General features: G+C 35.0%; 1 protein-coding gene across 10 annotated transcripts in view; it reads right to left on the reverse strand.

The window, feature by feature from the left end:
* Positions 1-27,952, reverse strand: part of AKAP9 (A-kinase anchoring protein 9) — a 164,536-nt gene that overhangs the window by 90,609 nt on the left and 45,975 nt on the right. For all 10 annotated transcript variants that reach the window (XM_012450841.3, XM_012450835.3, XM_012450840.3 and 7 more), the window contains 7 exons: positions 20,708-23,074; positions 13,436-13,649; positions 11,762-11,841; positions 9,792-9,930; positions 8,955-9,040; positions 4,064-4,178; positions 3,411-3,609 (listed from right to left, as the gene is read on the reverse strand). In XM_012450841.3, the coding sequence (XP_012306264.2) occupies positions 3,411-3,609; positions 4,064-4,178; positions 8,955-9,040; positions 9,792-9,930; positions 11,762-11,841; positions 13,436-13,649; positions 20,708-23,074 (3,200 nt within the window). The remainder of the gene's footprint in view (positions 1-3,410; positions 3,610-4,063; positions 4,179-8,954; positions 9,041-9,791; positions 9,931-11,761; positions 11,842-13,435; positions 13,650-20,707; positions 23,075-27,952) is intronic.

Consider the following 27,952-nt stretch of genomic DNA (forward strand, 5'->3'; position numbering starts at 1 on the left):
TTTTCCATATTCCCTAGGCTCAAGCAACACAGTTATTTTTGTTTTTTTTCCCCCTCTGCTTTGTTGCCAACATTCCTTCTGTTGCAATGTCTTAATATTCATCCTTCATCTCCATTTTGCTGTTATTACTCTAATAGGCAGTATTACAGATGTGCAGTGAAAAATGCCACAAAGACATGGGTTTAAATTCCAGCATTTTAGTTATATCACTATGTTGTATCCCCAACCATTACCTTCAAAAAATTATTTTGCAATAATTATTATTTCAATGATTATACTGCAGCCCTGGAAGGAAACAGCCATTTTACATAAACATCTAATTCTATCTCTAGGGTATCTAGCTAAGGCTCTTCTCAATCACTGTTTCATTTAATCCTCACAATTTTTTTTTGAGACGGAATTTCACTCTCGTTGCCCAGTCTGGAAAATCTTGGCTCACTGCAACCTCCACCTCCCAGGTTCAAGCAATTCTCCTGCCTCAGCCTCCCAAGTAGCTGGGATTACAGGCATACGCCACCACAACTGACTAATTTTGTATTTTCAGTAAAGATGGGGTTTCCCCATGCTTGTCAGCCTGACCAACCTCAGGTGATTCACCTGCCTCAGCCTCCCAAGGTGCTGGGATTACAGGTGTGAGCCACTGCACATCCTCACAATCTTAAAGGTAATTATTATTATCCCTATTATTATTTAGAGATGTTTAAATAATCCGTCCAAGATCATATAGCCAGTAAAAGGTCAAATCAGGGTCAAATGCAGATCTGTCTGACTAAAATCCATGATCTTTCCAACCTCTTTCCGAGTGTTTCTCTTGGAGGTTTCTAGTATGAAGTCACCAAATATTTGTTAAAAGAATGACTCAACTATTTTTCTCAAACTATTTCAATCCTATCCACAGAGAACAGTATACTCTAGTCAAAATGAGTTACAGTTGTGTCCAAAATATGTAATACTATTTACAAAAATAATTTTCACTTATTACTATGAGTAAGAATGAGGATCGTTACTCTTTTTGGTAGGGGTGCAGGGAGCAAACAAATGATTTTGGTTCAAAGGCAATGTCAACACATTTCCACAGAGTATTACAGAAACTCCGAGAGAGGGTGGTGAGCTGGCAGAAGCCCAAATGCAGGAATAAAAATGTAAGCCTACATTTCCAGAAGCCTCTCTTTTCTTCACGCTTTGGAGAGGAAGCATCACTAATTAAAGGAAGAGTACTTTGAAATAGTGACTGGTTATTAGAAAGTTCTTCCTATTTACCTATTTTATTTCATATCAGAAAGGGGTGGTTTCCAAATATCAATCTATGGGCTCCATGCCTTAGAATTACATTGTTAAAAACACAAATTTCCAAGTTTCATCTCCAAGCTATTGAGTATGACTCTCCAAATTATAATCCAGTGATCTTTCATTGTAAGTATTAAAAAATTATATTAAAGTTCAAAAACCTCCACTATTTCTGATGTATGGTCACGTTTAAAAACCACCAATCTCAAAGAAAATGGAAGCTTTATAAGGCTGTACCCAGTACAAGCAAACAATTCCAAAGCTCATATGTAGGCTCCAAATAAAAGAGAGTAACAACTAGTTCCAAACAAGTAGACATTGAATATTTCGTCCACTATCCAAAAAAAAAACTGTGTTGACATTTTAATAGCAAGTGCCTATGAAGACATCAGTGCTAGAATAGCAGAGCCAGCCGAAGTTAGAATAAATCTGAGGGTTTTATAGAGCTAGTTATATATTACAGCATACTTCTCAACTAAATTATAAACTGTTCATTCATTAAACATTGAGTACGTATTATGTGCAAGGAGATTATCTTAGGTGTTTGGGATATACCAATGATCTAAATGGAAAAAGAGCCCCACCCGTATAAAGCTTAAAGTCCTTTACCAGAGACAAACAATAACAAAATAAAAAGGAATCTACTCCTCCAAATTAACATATATGTGGACATATACATATATATATATATACACACACACACACATTTTTTTTTTTTTTGAAATGGAGTCTTGCTCTGTCGCCCAGGCTGGAGTGCAATGGTGTGAATTCAGCTCACTACAACCTCTGCTTCCTAAGTTCAAGGGATTCTCATGCCTCAGCCTCCCGAGTAGCTGGGATTACAGGTGCACAACACTATGTCCAGCTAATTTTTGTATTTTTATTAGAGATGAGGTTTCGCCATGTTGGCCAAACTGGTCTCAAACTCTTGACCTCAGGTAATCTGCCTGCCACAGCCTCCCAAAATGTTGGGATTACAGGCATAAGCCACCATGCCGGGCCTGGTTATATATATATATAATATATATTATATAAACTGTATATATTATGTACGTATATAAAAATAGACAATATTAAGTAATTTAGAAAAAGCAAAGTAGGGAACTAGGAATCAGTGTTCTAGCAGACAATTTTAATTTACACAGGGTGATTAAGAAAAGCTTCATGAGAACATGAAACTTGAGTAACCATCCAAAGGAGGTGAGGGTGTTGGCTAGGCATATATCTGGAGGAAGACCATTCTAGGTAGAAGGAATAGCCAATGAGAAGTTCCTCAAGCAGAAGCATAATGATAATGCTTGTTAGAGGACCCCAAGATACTGGTGTGGTTTACAACAGTGACAGACAAGTAAGTAGGAGATCAAAAGTCAGAAAATTAATGGGTACTCATCATGTAGGAAGGAAGAGCACTGGAATAATATAATCAATTTTAAATTTTAAAAGCAAGATTCTGGCACCTGTTTTAACTGTGTTGAGAACAGACTTTAGGGAGGAGTTAGGGTAATCCAGGTGAGACAAAAGGATGGCAGAGACCATGGTTGTGAGGAGTGGTACAGTTTGGATATATTTTTGAAGGTAGAGAAAAGAGAATTTCTTGATAGACTAAAAGAGAGGTAGAAGAGAAAGAGGAGTAAAGACAGATGGATATAGCTGCAGAAGGAACAGATTTTTAAAAGATCCAAAGTTCTACTTTGGATGTAGTGAATTTGAACATGAGACAACAAAGTGGAGGAAATTCTGCCATAACTGGAATGATCATTATCTTATATTCCTTAAGTATTCACCATATCAAAGTAGCAAAGATTAGGCACAGAATAAACTGCAAATACATGCACATTGCCTGATTTAATTAAGCAGATTAGTAACAATCAACATCTTTATTAAAGTATAAATGTAAGTAAAATTCCTATAATAAAATGTCTTTGGTTTACATCAATATTTATTTCATGCATTTCAAAGATATAGAATGATCTCCTGCTCTTCTTTCTTAAAAATGCTACATCCTATCTTTTTCAAGGAACTTTGCTTAAGTTATATTTTTTTAAAAATAACTATTCTGGATGATAGTATAATTGTTACAAAGCTACAAATACTGTTGAATGAAGCTATATGCAGATGAATACCTTGGCGGAACTGTGGACTCACTAACAGCTTGAAGCTTCTTCTGTAAACAGTGGATCTCTGCCTTATAGTTTTGTTCAGTTTCTTTCAATTGTTGCTGCAAAGAGGATACTAGGCTTTCTAATTCTTGAACTTGTTCTTCAAGTCGTTTAGTTTTTTCAAGATCTTGCAGAGAAGATAACTGGCTTTTATGACTGACATCTATGTTATATAAAGAGACAAAAATGCACATTTCAAGTAAGTTTCTTAGTGAAATACCACAATCACTGTGTGTGCAGAAATATTAATTCTTTTTTGAAAAAGTATGTTTTTAGTGGTAATAACTTTGGTTTCAATTTAAACTCATTCTGATAAAAACAAGAAAACAAATAGTACAATTCAAGATCTTCTTTTTGCTCCTCCTTCTGTAGTACTCCTAAATTCAACAATTTTATATCTTTAAAATTTAAAACAATTTAGAATCATAGAACTTAAGAAGTGGGAAAGGACCAAAAATATAAGTAGTCCAATCTTTCAAGGATGAAAAAATTGACATCAGAGAGGCAACAGTGAAAGGCCCAACGTCACTACATTAGCTCAAATTTTAAAGTAAAAAAGCAAATTACTGAATATTTGGTATAAAAACACCACACTGTGGTATATGATCAAAATTTACCAATGTCTTCCAAATTGGTCATCTGAGAATGGATTGATAAAAACTCTGTTTCCTCTTTTGGAAGGTTTTCTTCTCCGAATTCAAGTTTCATACCATCTGTTTGCTGTCCCCAAATCTATTGAAAACCACAGAATAAAAGCAATTTCAAAACTGTATTAAAGCAACTCTGCATTTAAGATGCTTTTTAAAAACCACCCAAAACTGTGACACTCTGATACAAGGGTTTTCCCTTCTAAGTTATTCCCTGTTCTCTTTTGTAACAGTAATTCATATTCCATTCCTTTCACAGCACTGAAATTATATTAGTAATGTTCTTTGGTATCTAAAAGGAAGTTTATTTTACTACAAAAACAAGTGCTTCTGAGAATTTTGGTAGAAAGCTGATAACAACATTTATAATATAACTTGGTCTTTGAAATTTCCATTCATACATAATATATTATCAATACTTGATGAATACAGTTTATTTATCTCTAGAGATATCCTATGTACAACCAGGTAACTGACAAATGGTATACTGCTCTGTACAGTAAACAAAAGAAAAGAAAACAATGACAACAGATAAATCTCGGCTTATTTCCTTAACTATTAAAACTAAGCAGCAAGCCTGTAATCCCAGCACTTTGAGAGGCTGAGGTGGGTGGATCACCTGAGGTCAGGAGTTCGAGACCAGGTTGGCCAACATGGTGAAACCCCATCTCTACTAAAAATATAAAAATTAGCCCAGCGTGGTGGTGCATGCCTGTAATCCCAGCTACTCGGGAGGCTGAGACAGGTGAACTGCTTGAACCTGGGAAGAGGAGGTTGCAGTGAGCCAAGATTGTGCCACCACATTCCAGTCTGGGAGACAGAGCAAAACTCTGTCTCAAAATAAAATAAAATAAAATAAACAAACTAAGCAGCAATATGTCAGATATCTATGTGTACTCATTTATTCATTCATCAAATACTTAATAATCAATGTGACCAGCACTGTGACAAGAGTAAAAATATAAAATCTATTAAAAAAAATAAAAAAATATATATATATATATCTGCCCGCACATCAATCAGTTGGGAAAATAAACATTAGAGAAGGGCTAAACTATAAAATTTGACTATAACAACAATGACACAGAAGACTGATGTGGATCTAAATAATTATGGAAGTCCATTTTGATTTAGGCCTCATATATTTTTGGCAGTGATTTGGGAAGGCTACAAGAAAGAAAGAGTAAGACTATTTGTGAAAGAATGACCTATGGCATAATTCACAATGATCTTCTTGAGAAGGGTTTAATTTGGATAAGGAGGGGTAAATAAAGCTAGTTAAACAATCCAAATTACAGAAGACTTTAAAAGCAAGGGGAAACAGTTTGGACTTTCTAGACCAGATGAACAAAGGATACTATAGAAGCAGGTGAGCAAAAAAAAAAAACCAGTTATTTGCTAAGAAAGCTGTTTTAACTATTCACTACTCTTATCAATCCTCTACCCAACTCCTACCCCATGAGTACATTTCAACAGAGGATCTTGCCTCCTACTTCCCAGAGAAAATAAAGATCATCAGGTAAATTATTAAGTTTCCAGTCCAACCTTTCTAACTCATTCAGCAAACATTTACTAAGCCTTTACTGTGTGCTAACACTGTGTTAAGAGGAGGAAATAAAAAATAAACAGAAGATTCCCTGATTCTGGTTTAGAATAATAGTGAAAGAAACAGAACAAACAATTATATAATTATAACATGAAAAGAAATGTGATACAAAAGCAAATGTATATAAGGAGCTATAGGAACATGGAAGAAGGACAGAAGGGTAAACAAGTATTTAAAATAAAGGAAAAAGAGAAGTATGATAAGCAAGGCCTGTACTGTTGCTAAGGGAACAGATGAAGAAAGGCCTAAGCCTAGGAAGACAGGTAAAGAAGATGACACTGAGGAAATAAACATTTGAACCAACTGGAACAAGCAGGAACAAACCAAAAAGGCTAGGAGGGGATGGGCAGTATTATTCAGAAAGGGCAGCATGCAAAAAAGCCCAGGGTGCCAAAGATCAGGCTGCATTTGGGAAACTAAGTATTTCAGTATGGCTGAAATGAGGCGGAAGATCAGAAGATGAAGCCAAAAAGTTAGGCAGTGATGTACTGCAGTCCTGATCCTGATCTCAAAGTAACTCTGAAATGCCTCTGTAATTGCAGCTAATTTACTGTGATCAAATATGATATCCACTTACTATCCTTTGCGCAGAAAAGACATCTATCTGTTTGCTATATTCATCTACCTGTTAAGCAAACCTATTTATCTACATTTCTTTTTATTTATATATATATATTTTGAGATAGAGTCTCTCTGTCACTCAGGCCGTAGTGCAGTGGTACAATCTTGGCTCACTGTAACCTCTGCCTCCCAGGTTCAAGTGATTCTCCTGCGTCAGCCACCTGAGTAGCTGGGATTATAGGCATGCGCCACTATGCCTGGCTAATTTTTTTGCATTTTTTTTTTTTTTTTTTTTTTAGTAGAGATGGGGTTTCACCATGTTGGCCAGGCTGGTCTCCAACTCCTGACCTCAGGTGATCTCCCTGCCTTGGCCTCCTAAAGTGCTGGGACAGGTGTGAGCCACCATGCCTGGACTTACATTTCTCTTCTAAACACCTACTTAAATGTTGCCATGGAAAACTATTTTATATATGTGTGTGTGTATACATACATATATAAAACAGTATATATGTATATGACATTCCTTAAACTAGTTCATAAATACCATTAATTTATAAATTTGTTCAGTCTAGTGACTTCATTGCTTTATTTTCAATACATAGAACAACCTGGCATTTAATTAGCAAAGAATAAATATTGGCTGTCCAATCTGTCCTCAGATCTAAAGAATACATAAATAAATAAATAAGTAAAGTAAAATAAAAATAAAAATTATTGACTAGATAACTGAATGAGAACAAAGTATAAGTTTATCTTTCATATTCTTTGTACTCCCTTCAGTGTGTATTTCAGTACGAAAGAAGACCAGGAGTGAAAAGAGACTAAGACAATCCCCAAGTTTTTGGTTGAATGATGAACTTCAGTCTCAGTCTCATCTCAACCTTAACTGAGATGAAAGGAGAAGCTGGTTTAAGCAGCAGAAGTTAATAAACTCAAATTTCAATATGCTGATTGAGACATACTTAAAATATATTTGAGTAGAGATATTTGATGAGATATATGACTGTGCAGCTCAGATGGACTGACCTAAACATAGAGATCTAGAAACAATGAGACTGGATGAAAATATTCAGACTAAGAGGGTCAAATAAGATCCCTGGTAACTATAAACAGGGTAGGTAAAGCCAAAATGGAGGCTTGAAAAGCTACAAAAACTAAGGGAAGAAAATGTTATCAGAAAGCAGCAAACACTACAGTTGAGAAATAATAGATTAAATTAAAAAGAAAACTAGTTCAAGATAGTATACCGAGCATGTGTTTATACCTGAGGTTACAAAGCAAAGGCTTTAACTTTAAATCCATTCTACAAAAGTGCCCTTTTGGGGACAAAACAGTTTTTGTTGTTGTCTGGCTGCTTTCTGTTTCCCAACCTTAAAATGGAATCTGTTTATTTTTTAATATTTCCGTGTGTGTGTGATATTTTTAGAGATGAGGTCTCACTCTGCTGCCCAGGCTGGAGTGCAGTAGCACGATCATAGCTCATGCAGCCTCAAACTCCTAGGTTCAAGTGATCCTCCCACCTCAGCCTCTCAAGCAGCTGAGATTCTAGGTATGTGCCACCATGCCTGGTTTATACTTTCTAATATTTTTAAAAGCAAAAACAAAAAAAAATTATATAAAATTGATAAATTAAAAGTACTAGCAACACTGGGCCCTGATTCCTACTTATTGCAACAAGACACATAAGCTGGCAGCCTCTGCCCCTTTTGGATGAGACATGTTTTCTCCAGGTTTCACTTGGTCTTCCTCATTTATTTTATTATCTAAGTTAAGGTAGGCATTTACATTTGTGATTACTGAATAAACCTCCTCCTTTTCCATTACTCAATTAATGATAGTAAAGAATATTGAAAAGACATACATCAATAATGAACAAGAAAATAAGAGATGAAACCAAAAGAGATTCTACTCATACAAATCTACTGGAGTAGGTTTATAGATTTTTGGAAAGGCTAGATAAGGTTGTACTTAATTGCACAGAAACAGAGTGGGGAAGAGGAGACAGGAGGGAAAGAAAGCAGGGGAGAGAGATGGAGAGGAAGAATTTCAGCCAAAACATAACTCATCAACACTGTAACTTTCACTATCAATTAAATATTTCGAATCTGCCTAAACATTTTAATATTAACTGAACATCAAAAAGTACCCCAAATAAATAGATATAGAGATCTTTCTGCATTTCTTTCTACATGAGAATTACACTTATCCTTGCCAATATATGCCTTAAGTTGTTTTACTGTTAGTTAATAAATCACACTGTGCCATGTAACTATCTTACAGACATTTTTAAAAATTGCTTGAAAATAAAATTGACATATATAATATTGTGTGAAACTAATTAGCTATATGCTAAGCAACTAAACTCATTACCAGTTTTCTCTAAAACAGAAGGCCCATGGCTTTATGTTATACATAAAATTAAATGCAACTGTTTCATACAGTTTACAAGTTGATATATTATATACATTTTAACTTAACATAATTCCAAAAACTCTCTAAAGGTGTTATTACTCAACTTGAAGAAATTCCATCAGCTTACCAATATAAATTATCTACTACAACTATATGTCACTTTTCCTAATCTCCTTTTTCATGTTCTCTTATTTTAGAAATTCTTGGTTGATAAAAGCAGCTTACAAAAAACAGGTAATACAATAAATGCAAATATTACAATGCATTCTCCATTTTACAGACCTTGCTTAATCGTGCTTGAAGTACCAAGAGTTTGTTGTATTCTTCTGTTACTTTGTTGAGAAGAGTGTGCATATTTTCTTGAAAGTCTGGATGGTAAACAAATAATTGTAATAATTTCACTCCACAGTAAAAGTCTGCATTTTTCAATAAATATTATTTACCTATTTATAAGTTAAAAAAATTGCCTGTAAGAAATAAACCTCAGATATTAAGTAACTAAAAATTAAAATCTCATCATTCATGTGAAATACTGCTACAAAGGTAACTTGAAAATTTCATATTAAAATATGTTAATTTCTTTTGGTAGTCATTAATTTACACACATTCTGTTCATTATCTATACACATGGACAGGGCTAGGAAACATTTTATCTGTGAAAGAACATCAAAAAAGTTATATTTGTTAAAATAAGCTTATACCAGATCTATATTAAGAAAGATACTATATATTTCTTATTTCTCAATGTTAGTCTTATTCATTTTAAAGCAATAAACCATTGATATGAACTTATTCAATAAATACAATAACTTTAAAAAATTTGGATCTATGGTATAAAAAGTTAAAACAATTAGGATAAAGAAAAAGATAGAAGTAGAGAGATAGAGGATAAACAGACAATAGTGGACAGCTCCAATTATCTTCGTGTCACCATTATTGCATCATAAAAATTTTAAAGGTATATTAAATATAAGATTTCATGAATCTGAAAGGAGAATAAGATATTAAGATGATAAACAACCTGGCTGGGTGATTAAACCACAATCAAAAGTAAAGTTCTATCATCAGTTAATTTAAAAGGATTAAATACTGTTTAATAGTACGGTAAGCTTTCATTACCTTGAACTTCATCTCTATAATCTTGCAATTCTGGATCTTCATTTCCAGAAGTGTAATCACAAGAATTCTCTCTCTCTTCTGCATTTACTTCATATTTTAAAGTAGGAGTATAATATTCACCAAGGACATTGCATAACGTCTGTTAACAACAAAATTGGGTATTTTAAGGAATTTACATTTTGATTTCTGCTTCTTAAGATCATTAACCATTATTCTCCTAGATGCAAGGCAGTCAAAATGACACATAAAAATAATTAAGAAAACATTCTCTCCATACCCTTATTGATCTGCAAAAGAAAGAAGTCTAAATTTCTCTCTCTCTCTGGAATGAAATTTTCTTATAACAGGAATATAATGATAATCTTCATGGCACAAAACCATAATTTTTTCTGATTCCTTATAATAATAAAATTTATCTTGTACTTTAATAAATCACTTTCTAGCTTGGATCATATTTCTGATGTTATCTCTGTAATCTCAAATACCTTTGAAAAAACACCACAGGACAAAGATGAAAATTCAGAAATGCTAATCAGAAAGAAATCTATAAATTATGAAGAAATTATATCAAGCAAGAGATAACATTCATATACTTGAGATAACATTCATAGCACGTGAGGCCAGGCATGGTGGCTCATGCCTGTAATCCCAGCACTTTGGGAGGCCGAGGCAGGTGGGTCACCTGAGGTCTGGAGTTTGAGACCAGCCTGGCCAATGTGGTGAAACCCCGTCTCTACTAAAAATACAAAAATTATTTGGGTGTGGTGGCATGTGTCTGTCATTGCAGCTACTCAGGAGGTAAGGCACAAGAATAGCTTGAACCTGGGAGGCAGAGGTTGCAGTGAACCGAGATCGTACCACTGCACTCCAGCCTGGGTGACAGAGGGAGACTCTCTGTCTCAAATAAAAAAAAACAAAAAAGATTCCAAACACATGAGAATAGTTTTATGTCATTTATATACATACACAAAAATTGAAAATATTTGACACATTGTTCTGGTTCTTCTCCTGAGCAACAGACAATTCTATCATCATTTAAAACAATACATGCCCATAATCATTTGATAAAGCTCTCAAATAACTTTTACCTTTGTTCCTCATACAACTAGAAATTACCACCACCAATTTCTAGACTTAAAATCAAATGGCTAATATCGCTATTTCTTCAGATTTCTTGAGATTTGTTTAAAGTTAAACTATACTGCCAATTAATAACTGAGTTTATTAAATTTTCAGCATAGCCTTTAAGATGCAGTTTTATCACATTAGAGCTGATTTTAGACACCTTAAACAATCACCCAATTTACAGACAAAGAAACTGGGTCCCAGAAAGATGGGTGCCATCTTAGTGTTTTGGCTCACTCCACACAGTCTCCCAGGATGTCATCATCTTGTTCTTGTAACTCATCTACGGTAACACCAACAATTAGTGTCTGTTCTACGGGTGAGATAATTTAACTAAATTTCTTTCATTTCAAACTGATTATTAGGAAAAATTTTAATGCTCATTTTAAGTTAAAAACTCAGGAATATTTTCTAAGTACAGTTCTGAGGTAAGATAATGAGGAAAATTAGGCTGAATCACCAAATTAGTAGCAACTTATAATTTAGCACTCCTTGTGTAAAAGAACTTTTTAAACATTTTAAAAATTTATTATTATTATTTTTTTGACACAGAGTCCCAATCTGTCGCCCAGGTTGGAGTACAGTGGCATGATCTCTACTCACTGCAATCTCTGCCTCCCAGGCCCAAGTAATTCCAATGCCTCGGTCTCCCAAATAGCTGGGTCTACAGGTACACACCACCAAGCTGGACTAATTTTTGTATTTTTTGGTAGAGACCAGGTTTTACTATGTTGGCCAGGCTGGTCTCAAACTCAAGTGATCTGCCCACCTCAGCCTCCCAAAATGCTGGGATTACAGGTATCAGCCACCACACCTGACCGTGAAAGTACTTTTTAACATCTTACCTGTAAAAAATAAGAACATTCTTCAGACACTGCCTTTCGAAGTTTTCCAATGAGCAGATGTAAAGGCTTTGCTTCATCACCTAACAGAACAGACAATGCATTAAGACATTCCATTTACATACTTAAGAACTATGATCATATTTATTATGTTTCAACTAGAAGCTCCCCTGCAATAACAATCATTTTAAATTCTTTATTTCTTTGAGTTATTTTCCATTGTTCAACATTGTCTCAGAAAATTTGTGAGATTTTCCATTTCTATCACCAAAATGGTATAAAGCAGTAACTTCTTTTTACTACAACCCAACACAAAAATGCATCGTGTATCATAACCTAGTACATACATCTATGTAAAATTGAAATAAAAATCTCACAAATCAATATTTACTCTTCTACTGTAGTGCTATGTACGCCAATGTTTCCTTCTACTTTTTAAAAAATGTTGATCATTACTCACTAAACTGACTTCACCACCCATTAATTGACCTATTAATTAGCCTCTAGTTTGAAAAACACTACCCTATATGAAGAGGGTATCAACAAAACTATCACATGCTTAAAATCTTACTAAATTCAGGCTGGGTGCGGTGGCTCATGCCTGTAATCCCAGTACTTTGGGAGGCCAAGGCAGGTGGATCATCTGAGGTCAGGAGTTTGAGACCAGCCTGATCAATATGGTGAAAATCCATCTCTACTAAAAATACAAAAATTAGCCAGGCATGGTGGTGTGTGCCTGTAGTCCCAGCTACTTGGGAGACTGAGACAGGAGAATTGCCTGAATCTGGGAGGCAGAAGTTGCAGTGAGCCCAGATTGTGTCACTGCACTCCAGCCTGGCGACAGAGTGAGACTCCGTCTCAAAAACAAAACAAAATAACAAACAAACAAAAAAATTCAAACCCAAAGCACTCCTGAAATTAAAACGTTTGGTATTATTTAAGCCACTCTCGAATTTCTACTTTTGAAAGCAAACTTCCTTTCCATCCTCATTGACATTTAGTCAATATCTTACTGTTTATGGAAACAACAGCCTTAGTTGCTTAACTGGCGTTCTAATCACTAATCTCACCTCCCCAACTCACCCCAGTGGTGTCATCACAAAATAAAATCATATTGTGTTACTCTCACTATTTAAAATACTGCAGTAGGTCTTACCACCAACAGCAGAAGGCTTATACATGCTTCTTTCAGAATAAAACATTTCTAATCAAGCTCTTGCCAATCTCTCCAGCTATTTTCTCACACGCCTCGAACTCTCAATTTTCCAAAATAGGTGTACCCTTACACCTTAATTCTAAAGATTCCAGAGTCTCCCTTAAAATTCCAACCCCACTACTCTGTCCACCACCTCACCGCGCTTATCCTGCCAGGAAGCACTTGATGTTTCTCCTTTATCCTCCCATTCTTTCTATTCATTCTTCTGTTGCAGAAATTGTTTATTTTATATATGCTTTCTCAATGGATTGTAACTTGCTATGGGAAAATGACTCAGTGAGTTCAGCCTTCTCAAGCACTTAAATGAATGTCTAGTGATTATATAAGCAAATGGATCAAGGACTGGAATATACAAATCATCTTCCTCTAAGGGTTCTATGACAAGGAAAAAATTATGGAACGGTGGGCTCTATCCCCCACTTATTTGCATTATGGTACTTATAAGTCAGAAACCATTTTACCTGTTTCTTCTGTTTTTATATTCTGTAGCTCTAACTGGTGTATTTTCTGAAGTTCCTTGATCTTTTCCTCTTGAGCAGAAATAAGCTCCTCTTTAAGACTGCAAAGAGCTTTATCTTTTTCATTTTCCATATATTCACGAACCTGATCCACATGAGTTGAATAAACCAGAGAGAGACAAATGCGTTGGGCTTCCATTTGTAGCCTTAAATCATTCTTAAAGTAAACATATGTAAACATTAGAATATTTTTAAATGACAAATCAAATAATTTAACTTCTTTTTTTTGCATAAACTTACAAGAGCTTAAAAATTCATATGAGAACTGAAGTTAATTTTTGTGTGTGTGTCTTCATTCTGTTGCACTGATCTACTTTTTCAAGGAAAATAGCATAATGTTTTCATTACCTCAGTTTTATACTAAATTGTGATATTTAGCATAGCTAGCACGACTCATCTTTCTGTTCTAAAATATTTTAGATGTACAAAAATGGAAATAAAGTAACAAACATTTATGTACTCACAACCCAAATTAACAATTTCTTTTTTTTTTTTTTGAGACAGGGTCTCATTCTGTCACCCAGGCTGGAGTACAGTGGTGCAATCACGGCTCACTGCAGCCTTGACTTCCTAGGTTCAAGCAATCCTCCCATCTCAGCCTCCCAAGTAGTTAGGACTACTGGTTCATGCCACCATGTCCAGCTTTTTATTTTTAGGTAAAAATGGGGTGTCACTATGTTGCCCAGGCTGGCCTGAAACTCCTGGGCTCAAGCAATCCTCCCAAAGTGCTGGGATTATAGGCATGAGCTACTGCACCCAGCCTATTACTTGTTTTTATTCACTGTTATTATCACCAGGGCCTAAAATAGTGCATTGAGTCGAGGCTAAGTATTATTAAATAAATGTTGACTTGTAGGGTCTCCTTCCTATACACTAAGATCTCAAAGTGTTTCTGGGCTTTCCATTATGTTCCACTGACCTATTTGTCCATCCTAGCATCAAACCATACTGTCTATTATGATTTTGTAGTAAATCTTATTATCAGATGCAATATATTTTTCTAGGACTCTCTTAACTATTCTTGATTATTTACCTGTCTGTATCAATTTTACAATCAGTTTTTCAAGACCCATGAAAAATTTTCTTGGAATTATGACTGGACATACATTAAATACAGAGATTAAATTGGAGATAACTCACATTTTTCTTCACATCTTTCCACTACATATATGCTATATATTGCCATATAGTGAGGTCTTTACATGCATCAGTGTTTTATAATTTTCTTGACAAAAGTTCAAAACAACTTGTTTAGGGTTTATTTTGTTATTCATAAAGAAGTTTTCATATTCTTTATCTCATTTCTTATTTTTGTCAAATTGCATTGGCTAGGAACTACAAAGCAATGTTGAAATAATAATGTTGAAAGTGGGTATTCTATACTTGATTCCATATTTCATTTTAATGGGAATGCTTCTATCCTACTTTATTCTATACTTGGTATTAATGAGAACGCTTCTAAATTTCACTATTAGAAATGTTACCTGCTAATGTTTTAATGAAAACAATTACTGTGGTTTAGAAGGTTTAGAAATTTTACTTCTTTTCCAGATTTTCTCCATTGAAAAACATTATGAGTTATTAGTTTTTTATGGATTCTTCTCCAATATGTATTAAAATGATTACATGGGTTGGACACAGTAACTTGTACTTGTAATCCCAGCTACTTAGGAGGTTCAGGTGGGAGGATGGCATGAATCCAGGAATTCAAAACCAGCCTGGGCAACATAGAAAGACCCTATCTCTAAAAAAATAAAAATAAATTAGCCAGGAATGGTAATATGTGCCTGCGGTCCCAGCTAGTTGGGAGGCTGAATTGGAGGCTAGTTAGGAGGCTGAGGTGGGAAGATTGCCTGAGTCCAGGATTTCAAGGTTGCAATGAGCTATGATCATGCCACTACACTCCAGCCTGGCAAGAGCAAGAACTTGTCCCTAAAAAAATAAGGCCAGGCATGATGGCTTACGCCTGTAATACCAGCACTTTGGGAGTCCAATGTGGAATAACTGCTTGTGCCCAGGAGTTTAAGACCAGCATGGGCAACACAGCAAGATCCTGTCTGTACAAAAATACTTTTAAAAAAACTTTAGCTGGGCATGGTGCTATGTACCTGTTGTCCCCGCTAGTTGGGAGGCTGAATTGGGAGGATCACCTGAGCCTGGGAGGGTTATAGCCACAGTGAAATGTGATTGTCCCACTGCACTCCAGTCTGGGTGACAGAGCAAGACCCTATCTCAAAAACAAAACAAAATGAAAAATAAAACTGATCATATGGATTTTTTCCTGCTATCTATGAATGTGGAGATTACATTAATAGATTTTTCAGATGTTGAACTATTCTTCCATTCTTAGAGTAATTTGCTAATATTTTATTTAGGATTTCTACAACCACTCATAAATAAGACTGGTCTATAATTTTATTTGTTTGTACAGTTCTTATCAGGTGTTTGTATCAATATTGTACCAGTCTCATAAAATAACTGGGTTTTTCTTTCATCTGTTTTTCTTTCCCTCTTTTCTTCCCCCTCATTCTCTCTCTTTTTTAAACAATTATATATTTGTTGAGAGTTGATAAGAGTCATTTGTAAAATGGTCTCAGTCTAATATTTTTCGTTGGAGGAGAGGAGAGAGGGAAAACCACTGACTATGATTTCAAATTCTTTAATGGTTATTATTCAGGTTTTGTATTTCTATTTGAGTTAATTCTGGTAGTTTATATTCCTCCAGAAAACTATCTAGTTTATCTCTATTTTCAAATTTGTTGATGGATGTTACTTACAGTATTCTTTTATGACTTTTACAAATCTCTATAGTACTTATACTTAGGTTTTAATTTTCATTCATTTGATTTTGTTTGTTTGTTTTAGAGACAGGGTCTCACTCTGTTGCCCTGGCTAAAGTACAATGGTGTAGTCATAGTTCACTGCAGCCTCTAATTCCTGGGCTGAAGTGATTCTCCTACCTCAGCCTCTTGAACAGCTGAGACTACAGGCGCATGCCACCACATATGGCCAATTTTTAAATTTTCTGTGGAGACAGGCGTCTTGCTATGTTGCCCAAGCTGGTTGTGAACTCCTGGGCTCAAGTGATCCTCCTGTCTCAGCCATTCAAAGCACTAGAATTATAGGTGTGAGCAACTGTGCCAAGTCTCATTTTGTTTACGTCTTTTTTTTCCCCGATCATATTCTTGAAAGTCCAATATTTTACTTTTTTATTTTTTGAGATGGGAGTCTTGCTCTGTCACCCAGGCTGGAGTACAGTGGCACGATCTCAGCAAACTGCAACCTCCGCCTCCTGAGTTCAAGCAATTCTCCTGCCTCAGTCTCCTGAGTAGCTGGGATTACAGGCATGTGCCACCATGCCTGGCTAACTTTTGTATTTTTAGTAGAGACAGGATTTCACCATGTTGGTCAGGCTAATCTCGAACTCCTGACTTTGTGATCCACCCACCTTGGCTTCTTAAAGTGCTGGGATTACAGGAGCCATCATGCCCAGCCACTAGTATTTTCAAATAATAAACTTTCAAAATCCTTGAAAACTCTTCCTCCTGTTTTGGTTATTTTAACTTTGCTTATTTTGTTCTTAACTTTATTATTTCCTTCTTTCTACTCTTCTTAGCTGGGTGTGGTGGCATGCACCTGTAGTCCCAGCTACTTAGGAGCTGTAATCCTAGCTACTCTACATGCTCTGATATTCTAGCTTCTAAAACTAATAGCTTAACTAATTTTCAGTATTTATAAAATCAGTATATTTAAGGATAAAAATTTTCAACATGTTACATGCATTCTGTTTTTTTCAAAAATACTGACTTTTCTTGTGCATTTCTTCTTCCAGATAAACTATACACCAATTATTAAGTTGAATTTCAGTAACTTTTCATTGTAGGTTAGAATGGAACTACATAAGGCTTACAGATTAATCTAGAGATAACCTGGATTTTTACAAAATTCAAATTTTCCCACTCAGAAACGAGATTTTTCATTTATTGAAGTTTCTTATTCTTCATTAAAGTGTTACAATTTTATTTACATTGGTTTATTCATATTTATTTTACATGAAAGATTTTCATACTTTGGGAGGCTGAAGCAGGCAGATCACTTGAGGTCCAGAGTTAAAGACCAGCCTGGCTAACACATGGTGAAACCCCATCTCTACTAAAAATGAAAAAATTAGCCAGGCATGGTGGTGGCCACCTGTAGTCACAGTTACTCAAGAGGCTGAGTTTAGTGAGCTGAGATCGCACCAGTGCACTCCAATCTGAGTGACAGAGTGAGACTAGTCTCAAAAAAAAAAAAAGGAAAAAAGATTTCCAGTTCTTATGCTTAATTTTTAAAATTTAATTATACATGTGAATTATGATGATTAACTGTCTTTCTCTCCATTCATACCATATATCTTTTTGTCTTTGCAATGGTTAGGACCTGCACAATAGAACAGTAAGTGACAAAAGCTATTCTGATCTTCCTAACTCTAACACGAAGGCCTATGCTATTTCACGGTTCTTGTTAAGTGGGCTTTATTTATTCCCCCTTTCATTTATGCACTCATTCATTAATTTAAAAAGATTATTAACTGCCTATCATGTGTCAGACATTATTCTAGGCACTAGAGATATAGGAGACTGGATCCCTGCTCTCAAGGAGCTGACAGTCTAGTGGTTCCTCCTACAGCTTCTAAGCTCCAGTATCTCTTTTGATTATAATAATTACCTTCAATTTTAAACACATACACTTCAATCTATGACCTCTCCCAGCATCAATAATTAATCAGTATCTATAAAATTCCTGCCACTCTTCCTTCTTCCTTGCATCCCAACACTAAAAAGACTTCTATAATGTTTTTATTTTTCTCCTTCTGCCCGAACTTCCTAAGTGTATTAGAAATATTTTTGTGGCACCCACATTATTTCAAGCATATTTAGGCTGTTCTTAGGTGTTACTGTTGTGTAAGTCACTGCTCAATTTCTTCCGTGAGCTTCCCTTCCCATTAATAAAGAGGTTTGTCTTGGTAATGTTGAATAGGCAGGAAGTTTACAGTCTTGTTCCCCTTTACTTTCTGTAGTCAATATCAACAAGATATCAAGAAGATATCTGAATGTCATCAAAAGTATCTTTTTAGTATCTCTTTAGTAGAGAAAATAGAATTCTGGCCAGGAACAATGATTCATGCCTATAATCCCAGCACTTTGGGAGGCCAAGGCAAGATTACTTAAGCCCAGGAGTTTGAGGCCAGCCTGGGCAACATGGCAAATCCCTGTTTCTACAAAAAAATACAAAAAAACGAGCTGGGTGTGGTGGTGTGTGCCTGTAATTCCAGCTACTCAGGAGGCTGAGGTGAAGGGATCATCAGAGTCTGGAAGGTCAAGGCTGCAGGATGCCGTGACTTTGCCATTGGACTCTAGCCTGGATGACAGTGAGAGCCTGTCTCTAAAAAAAAAAAAAAAAAAAAAAGAAGGTAAGAATTCTTACTAAGAAAGTTTAACCATTTTGACAGCTGAGGGTCAAATTCAGATCTTCTCCCAAAAATGCTTTCTAAAAAAATTTAAAAGATGTCTGACATTTTCACAAGTAACTGCCACACATTATGGTTTTGAAAACAATTCCAGACCTTAACAGAACATTAATAGTTAAGCAATTTGGCCGGGGGTGGTGGCTCTCGTCTGTAATCCCAGCACTTTGGGAGGCCGAGGCAAGAGGATCACCTGAGGTCAGAAGTTCGAGACCAACCTGGCCAACATGGTGAAACCTTGTCTCTACTAAAAATACAAAAATTAGCTATGTGAGCACGCCTGTAATCTACTAAGGAGGCTAAGGCAGGAGAATCACTTGATCCTGGGAGGTGGAGGCTGCAGTGAGCTAAGATCATGCCACTGCACTCCAGCCTGGGTGACAGAGGGAGACTTGATTTAAAAAAAAAAAAAATGTGTTAAGCAATTTGAATTTCTTGACTCTAGGCTACTAAATATGTAAAATACCTCTACATTTGATATAAATCATAAGTATAAATACAAAATATCTCGACATTTGACATAAGATCATAAATATATTTAGGAATAAAAAGAAAAAACTTTCCAATGGCTTCCTATTATACTTAACATAAAATTTAAACTTCTTACAACATCTATAAGATTCTCCAAGGTCTCTTCCTCCTTCAAACTCTTCTTTCACTCTCCTCCTCTCTCAAACTCAACTACACAGGCCTTCATTCTGTTCTTCAAACTTACCCATGTCTTCACAATTGCTCTAATTTTAGTGTCATTCAGATCTCAGTTCAAACATCAATTCCTCCAAGAGACCTTTCCTGACCACCATACTTAATGGCTGTCAGCACAACTCCATCATTCTCTATCACATTATCCTGTTTTATTTCTTCACAGAATTAATCACTATTTCTAACTACCCTACTTGTTTCATTTATCACCTGCCTCCCTCACTAAAATACATGCTCTTTGAGACCAGAACTCTCTCTCTTGTTGGCCACTATATTCATACTTGCCAAGAGTCAATAAATATTTGTTAGATAAATGAAGAAATGCATAAAATTTTAGTATCATTACACTGTAGCTACTCAGAATAATTTTCCTGTTATTTTAATATCAGTATCTGGTAAATATAAATTATCAAGAGTGCTCTATTGTTATATACATATAATTCTTTAACTATATTTACAGTTAATACTGTTTTTTCCCCTTCAGGTATAACAAAGACTGAAAAAATTCTAGGACTTGAATCAAGGGTTTTTTTCCTTCCAGGAAAATATAATTTCATAATCACCTAATAACTATATAGACTACTAAAAAGCTTAGGAGTTCATTTGCAGTTGTGGAGACTTGAAAACATCATTATGAAATAAAAACTCTGAAACCAATCTTTGAGATTATTACAAAATATTACAAAATGAAACTAATAACTTTTCTAAAGCTGAGACTCTCCAAAAAGTTATACAAACTCTTGTCTTTCCAAAACAAAATCTGAAACCATTAGTGTGCTTTATTTCCTAAGCAGAATATACAACATAGATTAACTGAAAGAAAGGCAATAATGTTAAAAAAAATACTTAAATGATAAATAAATATGAGAGGCTCAAGTTAGAATTATATTAGAGGGTTCATTTTCATTCTCTTGTAAGGATATGAATTTATGTTTTACGAACTACATTTCTTAATGTAAAATGTACATTTTGACTGTGCTTTACCACATATAAAGAAGCAAACATACCTGTTCTGATTTAAGTACATTGAGTTCTTTCTGAAGTTTATCATTTTCACTTGGTTGAGTTCCTCTAAGTGATGATTCCTTTTTTACTGATGGCAAGTGATCGAAAATCAACTGTTCTTGCTTACTTTCTTTTCCAGTAGTCATATTTCCAAAAGAAACTTTATCTTCCACCATTATTTTTGATTCTTTAGGAATTGATCCTTCAGCATCCCTGCTTGTCATAGTCACAACTCCATCTGATAAAGAGCTTACTTGAGTATCACATGACTGTATATTTTCTGCCTTGTTGTGGTTAATAATGACTTCTAGCTCTCTACATTTCAATAAAACTTGTTCTTTCTCTTGCTTTAACGATTTAACTTCTTCATTTAGAAAACTAATCTCACCATGTTTCTGTTTCAATTGTTCAGAAAGATCGGACAGTCTCTGTGACAGCTCTAATTTCTCTCGCTTGGTTACCTCAAGCTTTTCCATGAGTTCTGTTGTATCCTTCTCAACAACCTCACCAATTTCCAATGTTTCTGCTAGAAAAGTTTTGTCTTCATCAAAGACAGAAGTTTTCATTTTCACTGGAGCTGGATTTATTCTTTGTAAATGAAGCTCTTCATTAAGTGCCTTAAGCTTACTTTTATACTCTAATTCCTGTTTATTTTTACAGTCTTCTAAATCATCTTTTACTTTGAGAAGGCAAGCATATTCCTCTTGTAACTCTTGATAGTTAACTTCAAAGTTCTTTTCAGCAAATGAAAAAGTGTTCCTTTGCTTTTCAATCTCTTCATTTAGCTGAATACATTGTTGTTTGAGGTCCTCATTTTCCTCTGTAAGGATTTCTATTTCTTTTTGCCAGACAGAGTCTTTGGATTTGGACTTAATAGAGTCTATGAAAATCAATCTTTCTTCTTGGTTAATAGGAGTATGTATTTTCAACATGTCTTCAAGGGCTTTCTTTTCATCTTTAAGAATGCTATTCTCTGCTTCAAGTTGTGCGAATTTTTCTTGAAGATCATTCTCTTTCTCCTTCATCTGTTTTTCTAATAATTCTGTTTTAAGTTGTAATTCTTGAACTTCTTGTTCAAGTGTACCCTTTTCCTTTTCTTCTTGTCTGAGTATTTCAATTTCTTTTTGAAGTTCATTGATTTGAAGAGTCATTTCTTCTGACTTTGAATTTACAAGAGACTGCTGTAAATCTTTCAGCTTCGAAATTTCCAAAATTAATTGATTCTGCTTAGTTATCAAATTGTCTTTTTCAAACTGCATGGTTTCTATCTTTTGACTCATTTCATTCTGTAAACCATCTATCTGCTGTTTATAGTGAATGCTTAAGTTATCTTTAAGTTTTTCAATATTTATTCGATGTTCAATTTCTAAATCTTCCTTCAGTTTCGAAAGTTCTTCTTCATGACTAAATAGAAGCTGTGTTCGCAGCCTCTCTAATTCAGCTTCTTGTGATTCAGCCATTCTATCTAAGACAGCATTTTTTTCTTTTTCTAACATTTCAAGTTTTATCTTGTAATTTGTAACTTCTGCTTCATGTTTTAATTCTAGTTCCTTTCTGGATTCAGATGCAGAAACAATCTCAGCTTTCAAATCTTCCACTGTACTAAGGGACTTATGTGCTTCATTCAGTTTACTTTCCTGTTCAGCTACTGTCTGTCTAGCTCTCTGAATTTGCTCCCTTGAAAAGCTCAGTTCTTCAAAAAGGTCTTCAAACTGTCTCTGTAGAGCACACTTTTCTTCTAAAATTCTTCCTAGTTCTTCCTTGAGTTTTTCCTTTTGAGAGTTAGTATCTTGCAATTTTATATTCAGTTCATTTATTGCCACATTCATTAACTTTATCTGATCTTCATTAACTGAAATATTTGGATGTGACCTTAACACATTCTCCATTTCTCCCTTATGCAGTGTTTTAAGTTCCTCCATTTGTGACATGTGTTGTCTTATTAATTCTTGTTTCATTTGCACTATCTGCTGCCCATACATCTCATCCAGCTCTGCCCGGAGTTGTTCTAACTTTCTTTGAGTTTCTTGTTCCATTCGTTGTACTATATCAGTTCCAAACTGACTGTCTTTATGATTTCTCTTCTGAAGTTCTTCGACTGTCCCCATTAACTGCTTTATTTCTTCAGAAGATTGTCTTTCGTTTTGCTTAGAATTAGTCAGCTCTAATTTCATATTTTTTATTTCTTGGTTCTTTTGTACAATCTGTTCTTGTAATTCTCCTAGTAATTTATCAGCAGCTGTTAATTTATCCTTTAGCTCAAGAGTTTTTTTTTCTTCTTCTATTATTTTTGTGTTTAGTTTTTCAATGATCACCTCCTTTTCCTGTATTTCTTCTTTATTTGAATTTTCTACTTTTTTATCTTGTTCCTTTAGGAAAAAAAAATGAAAATACTAAGAATGGCATTTTCAGCTTCTGGCAACTTATACCACTTCATCTCATTACCAAAAGACTGATAGAAATCTCCCTTTTAAAAAAACTCTAAGGAACTGTTGGTCCTACCCCTCAATTTTTTCCATAAAGAGATCTAGAACTTATGTACCCAACACTACTTGTAAGCAAACACTACAGTGGTTTTGGCCTTCTTAAATGAAATTTCTCTTAATATTTCTCTGATTAAAATTTTTAGTTTAAAAACCCAGTCTGATTTTAGATGTCTCTAAACTGTTATCTTTTCATTTTTCTTATTAACTGATCAACATTCTAAATATTTAGTATTCTCTATAGCTAAAGTACTACATATACTCTAGACACATTCAGCAAGATAAAAATAAATCAAAGTTCCTCACATGTATTCTGGTGACTTCAATGTGTGTCATGGGCAAGGGCTATGGAAAAAGTAAAACAACAAAAACAGATTCCTAAGGGTCTGTCTTAACTTCAGTCCTGGGCTCTTAAGTCAATTAGAAATTTAGGGATATGAAATGCTTAAATGATGGAAACTCAAATGACATCTAAGACAACTATACCATTTACAGCATATCAACTTGGTCCTAGACTTTTGGTTCAAATGGAAATTTGCAAGCAAAGCAGATATTCTCCCCCAGTTCTTGTTCAGGATTCTGTTTTGGAACTGAGATAAGACTAAGCCCAGATGCAGGCCAAGACATATGTGTTATCATGATTACTTTAACATGACAAAGTCAAGCAGAATTCCTGGGTCAAAGTTTTGCTTCAGTAACTTAGTTTCCTGTGTAAGTAACAGAGGGCTATAGTCTCAAAAACAAAGAAATACATGAAATCTACAGAATGGACCAGAACTTAAGTAGGTAAGCAAAATCATTTTAAGGAGACAGGAGTCCCAGGCAAACAGGACGTAAAGGTGCCTTGAATGATATTAATATATATAAAGAAGAAATGCCAAGGCCAAGAAAAAGAAAAGCCTCAGAGAGATATGTTGGCAGTGCCCATTCAAGTACAGCCTTTGAGAATTCTGGTCACTCTAGAAAAAAATTGCCTAATGTAGAAAGAAATGTCAGGGATTGTAGCAAACAGCACTTAAGAATTTCCATCTATGGACATGACCATTCCTAATGTGAGATAGATAGATACATCAGGTTATCTCAGCCTAATGCTCCTGAACATCTGATTTCTCTAAAACCTTTTGATCTCATGCTCACTAACTTTCTAATTATTATTTGGTTTTAAAAATTCATTTGCCCATGGAAAGAATATAAAATCCAATGAACTTAATATTTAGGTCCCTGTGATAATTATTTCTCATTGTAAATTAATAATCTTATTCAAGCTTTAAATATTAGCCTCATGGTGAAACCCCGTCTCTACTAAAAATACAAAAATTAGCCGGGTATCGTGGCAGGTGTCTGTGATCCCAGCTACTCAGGAGGCAAGAGAACAGCATGAATCTGGGAGGTGGAGGCTGCAGTGAGCCAAGATCATGGCGTTGCACTCCAGCCAGGGCAACAGAGTAAGACTCTGTCTGAAAACAACAACAACAAAAATCAGCCTTGTGAAGTTGGAAAATCTGAGTTCACTTCAGAGATAGCTCGTCTCAGTTAATAGGGCAAAAAAAAAGAAATTAGACTTCTAAATCCACAAGTTGAAGGCCAGATTCTGTACTATATAAATTAATCAAGGCAATGAATGATATCTTACGCGGCCTCTTGAGCAAAATTCTATCAACTTTTGTCTTGGTATCACATATCCCACCCAATATTACCATATTATTATCAAGTGCTGAGCCTTCTTACTTCAAACTCTGAACTACAATAGGATATCAGTAAATCAGTTTAATCTTCTTTAATCCCAGTGTTTTCACCCGTATAATAAAGATAGTATATTATTTCCTCTATCTCACAGAATATGGTAAAATAAAATACCACATATTAAGGCATTTTATTCTTACTGTACTATTAATATATATGTGAAATATTTTTACATGCTAGAAAGAAATCTATAACACATTTGGAATCTATGAGAAAGTGAAATCAGTTCATGGTGGTAATTCCAGTTAAACTGTTAAATAAGTAACTAGGTTTGAAAAATGTTAATGTTATAAAACCTAACTTTTCTGTTTCCTGATTTTCTATAAGGGAGGGGAAGGCCTTCATAAAACAGTATCATTTAATTCAAAATTGTCCAACATCTGATATAACAACAACTAACACTAATTCTTCATTCAACCATTAAACAACACAAATTCATGGTTTAGTTTTCTTAGTAGCACTTATTTCAAAGTACATGGTTTTAAATTACTTATTCTGTGTTCTTAAAAAAAAAAAAAAAAAAGCCCTGTGGTTGAATATATCATCTTTTGGAAATACACCTGAGATGGTGGGGAATAATATACTAGGGCACCATGGAAAGTCTGGAGGATTAAGACAATGAGAATGTTAGGACAATGAGAATGAGCTTTTAATCATTGACACAGTTGTGTAGGGAAGGGGTCCCCGACTCCCAGGCTGTGGACCCAGTTCTGGTTGGGGTCTGTTAAGAACTAGGCAACACAGCAGGAGGTGAGCAAGCATTACCACTTGAGCTCCACCTCTGTCAGATCAGCTGCGGCATTATGTGCTCATAGGAGCCTGAACCTTATTGTGAACTGTGCATGTGAGGGATCTAGGTTGCAAGCGCCTTATGTGAATCTAACTAATGCCTGATGTCATCTCAAAACCATTCCTCCCACCAGTCTGTGGAAAAAGTATCTTCCATGAAACCGGTCCCTGGTGCCAAAAAGGTTGGGGACCACTTGTCTAGGGAACCAGGACCATTTCATTTGTGACCCTAAAGCCTTAGCTGACCCTAATGCCTCAGCTGCTGATAGAACTACTCAGGGGGATTCATTTTCTTAAGAATAAAAATTAAAAACTACGTATATAGTGAAAAACAGATTGATAAAAGTATTCTTGTTACATTCAAATAAATAAAGGTTATTCCCTCTACAAAAATGAATTACTTGAGTTTTAAATAATCTCAATTCACATTGACCACAGAATAAATATAATCCAATCCAATCTCCAGGGTCTTCTCACCTAGGCCTAGATTATCCTTCTACTCTTACCTCCTAGAAAGGTTAACTTTTAAAGACTACTGTTGTCTAGACAAATTACACCATTTTTTGCTCCTTACTGTTTTTAACATGTTTTGCCCTGAGTCTTTATGCCTACTCCACACTCTATCTAAAATGTCCTCCCCATTTCTATCAGGTGAAATTCTTAATTTATCCACTTGTTTAGGAAGTACTGAGTAGCTACTATGTTCTATGCACTAGGCCAATTGCTGGGGAAACAAAATACCATTAAAAGGGGTTGTCCCAACTTACAAACTTATGTCAAACAGAAACTCCTCCACTAAACCCTACCCTGAATCTCTACCCTCATTACGCCAGACCTATTCAGAAATTTCAAGGCATTTTTTGCCTACACGTATCCTTGTTTTGTGGTGTCCTTTGTACATGCCGTAGCTCTCCTACTAATCCATGAATTCCAGTGAAGAAAAAGGCAAACCTGAAGCATCATTGTATTTCTTGCAAGGGCCTGCTATAAAAACAGGTGTTCTGTAAACATTTACCTAATAATTTTTAAATTATCTTTGTTGTAAAGCATGTATTTTTCATAATTTCATTGTCTTCAATTTGTATATTCCCTATTATTTAAAAGCAGTTCTCTGGAGTCAGACAACCTAGATTTTGAAATCTGGCTCTATCAACTCACTACCTGTGTATACCAGGACAATTTGCTTCATCTTGCTTTGTCTTGGTGTCCTCACTTAGAAAATAGGAGTGATAATGGTACTTCTAATGCACAGGCCTGTGGTGATGATTCAATGAGTTAATAATATGTGTAAGATGCTTTGAATACTGCATCTTACACAGTAAGATGCAGTAAGCACTTAATAAATGCGAATTAATACTATATTATTATCCAAACAATATTCTTGTCTTGATAATTTCTCAACCTCTTGCAGAAGAACTTCCTAAGTTTATAAAAAATACTATACTGTATATACAATCCACCCTCATTCTTTGTAGATTCCATATTTGTGAATTATTGCTAAAATTTATTTGTAACCTCCAATCAATGCTTATGGCGCTTTCAGTCATTTGTAGGTGTGCACAGAGTGACAAAAAGTTTGAGTTGCTGGACATACACTTCCAGCTGAGGTCAAACAAGGTGACCACACTCTGCCTTGTTCAGCTCTTAAACAGAGAGGATCAGAGGGATGGAGAGGACTCCAGGCAGTGCAGTATAGTACAAGAAGCTCCAGCTTTGGGGCAAGTGACAGGATCCGAATCCCAGTCTGACACTTGTTAGTGGGGTGGCCTCAGGAAAGTCACTTCTGAACCTTGATTTCTCTTTTAAAAAAATAAACAGAATCTTCGAGGATGAGTAGTTTTTATGATTTAAGATTATAATTAATGTGATATACATATATATAGAATATACGCACCCATACAAAGACACACATTGCCTCACTCGCCCCCACCCCAGGAACTTAGTTGCTAAATAAGTGTTCCTAGAAACACTTATGGAACACTTAAGTTTATGGAACGTAACTTATGTAAATAAAGAGAACTGACTACATTTTTTTTCTAATTAAAGTCCATAAAATTTCTTTCTGTTGTGAAAATATTTTCAGAATTTCACAACCATGGCTAAAATAAGTGGAAATAACTATAAATGACAAAAAAAAAAATACTTATAAATTTAGATTTTCCTACTAATTCAGTTTAACACAGGCTGATCACTTTTAGGGAATCCAGTAATGACTATTATCTTAAAAACTAC

This window comes from Aotus nancymaae, unplaced genomic scaffold (genome assembly GCF_030222135.1).
Source record: "Aotus nancymaae isolate 86718 unplaced genomic scaffold, 86718_ANA_hifiasm-v0.15.2.pri h1tg000025l, whole genome shotgun sequence".
In the NCBI taxonomy this organism is placed as follows: Eukaryota; Metazoa; Chordata; class Mammalia; order Primates; family Aotidae; genus Aotus; species Aotus nancymaae.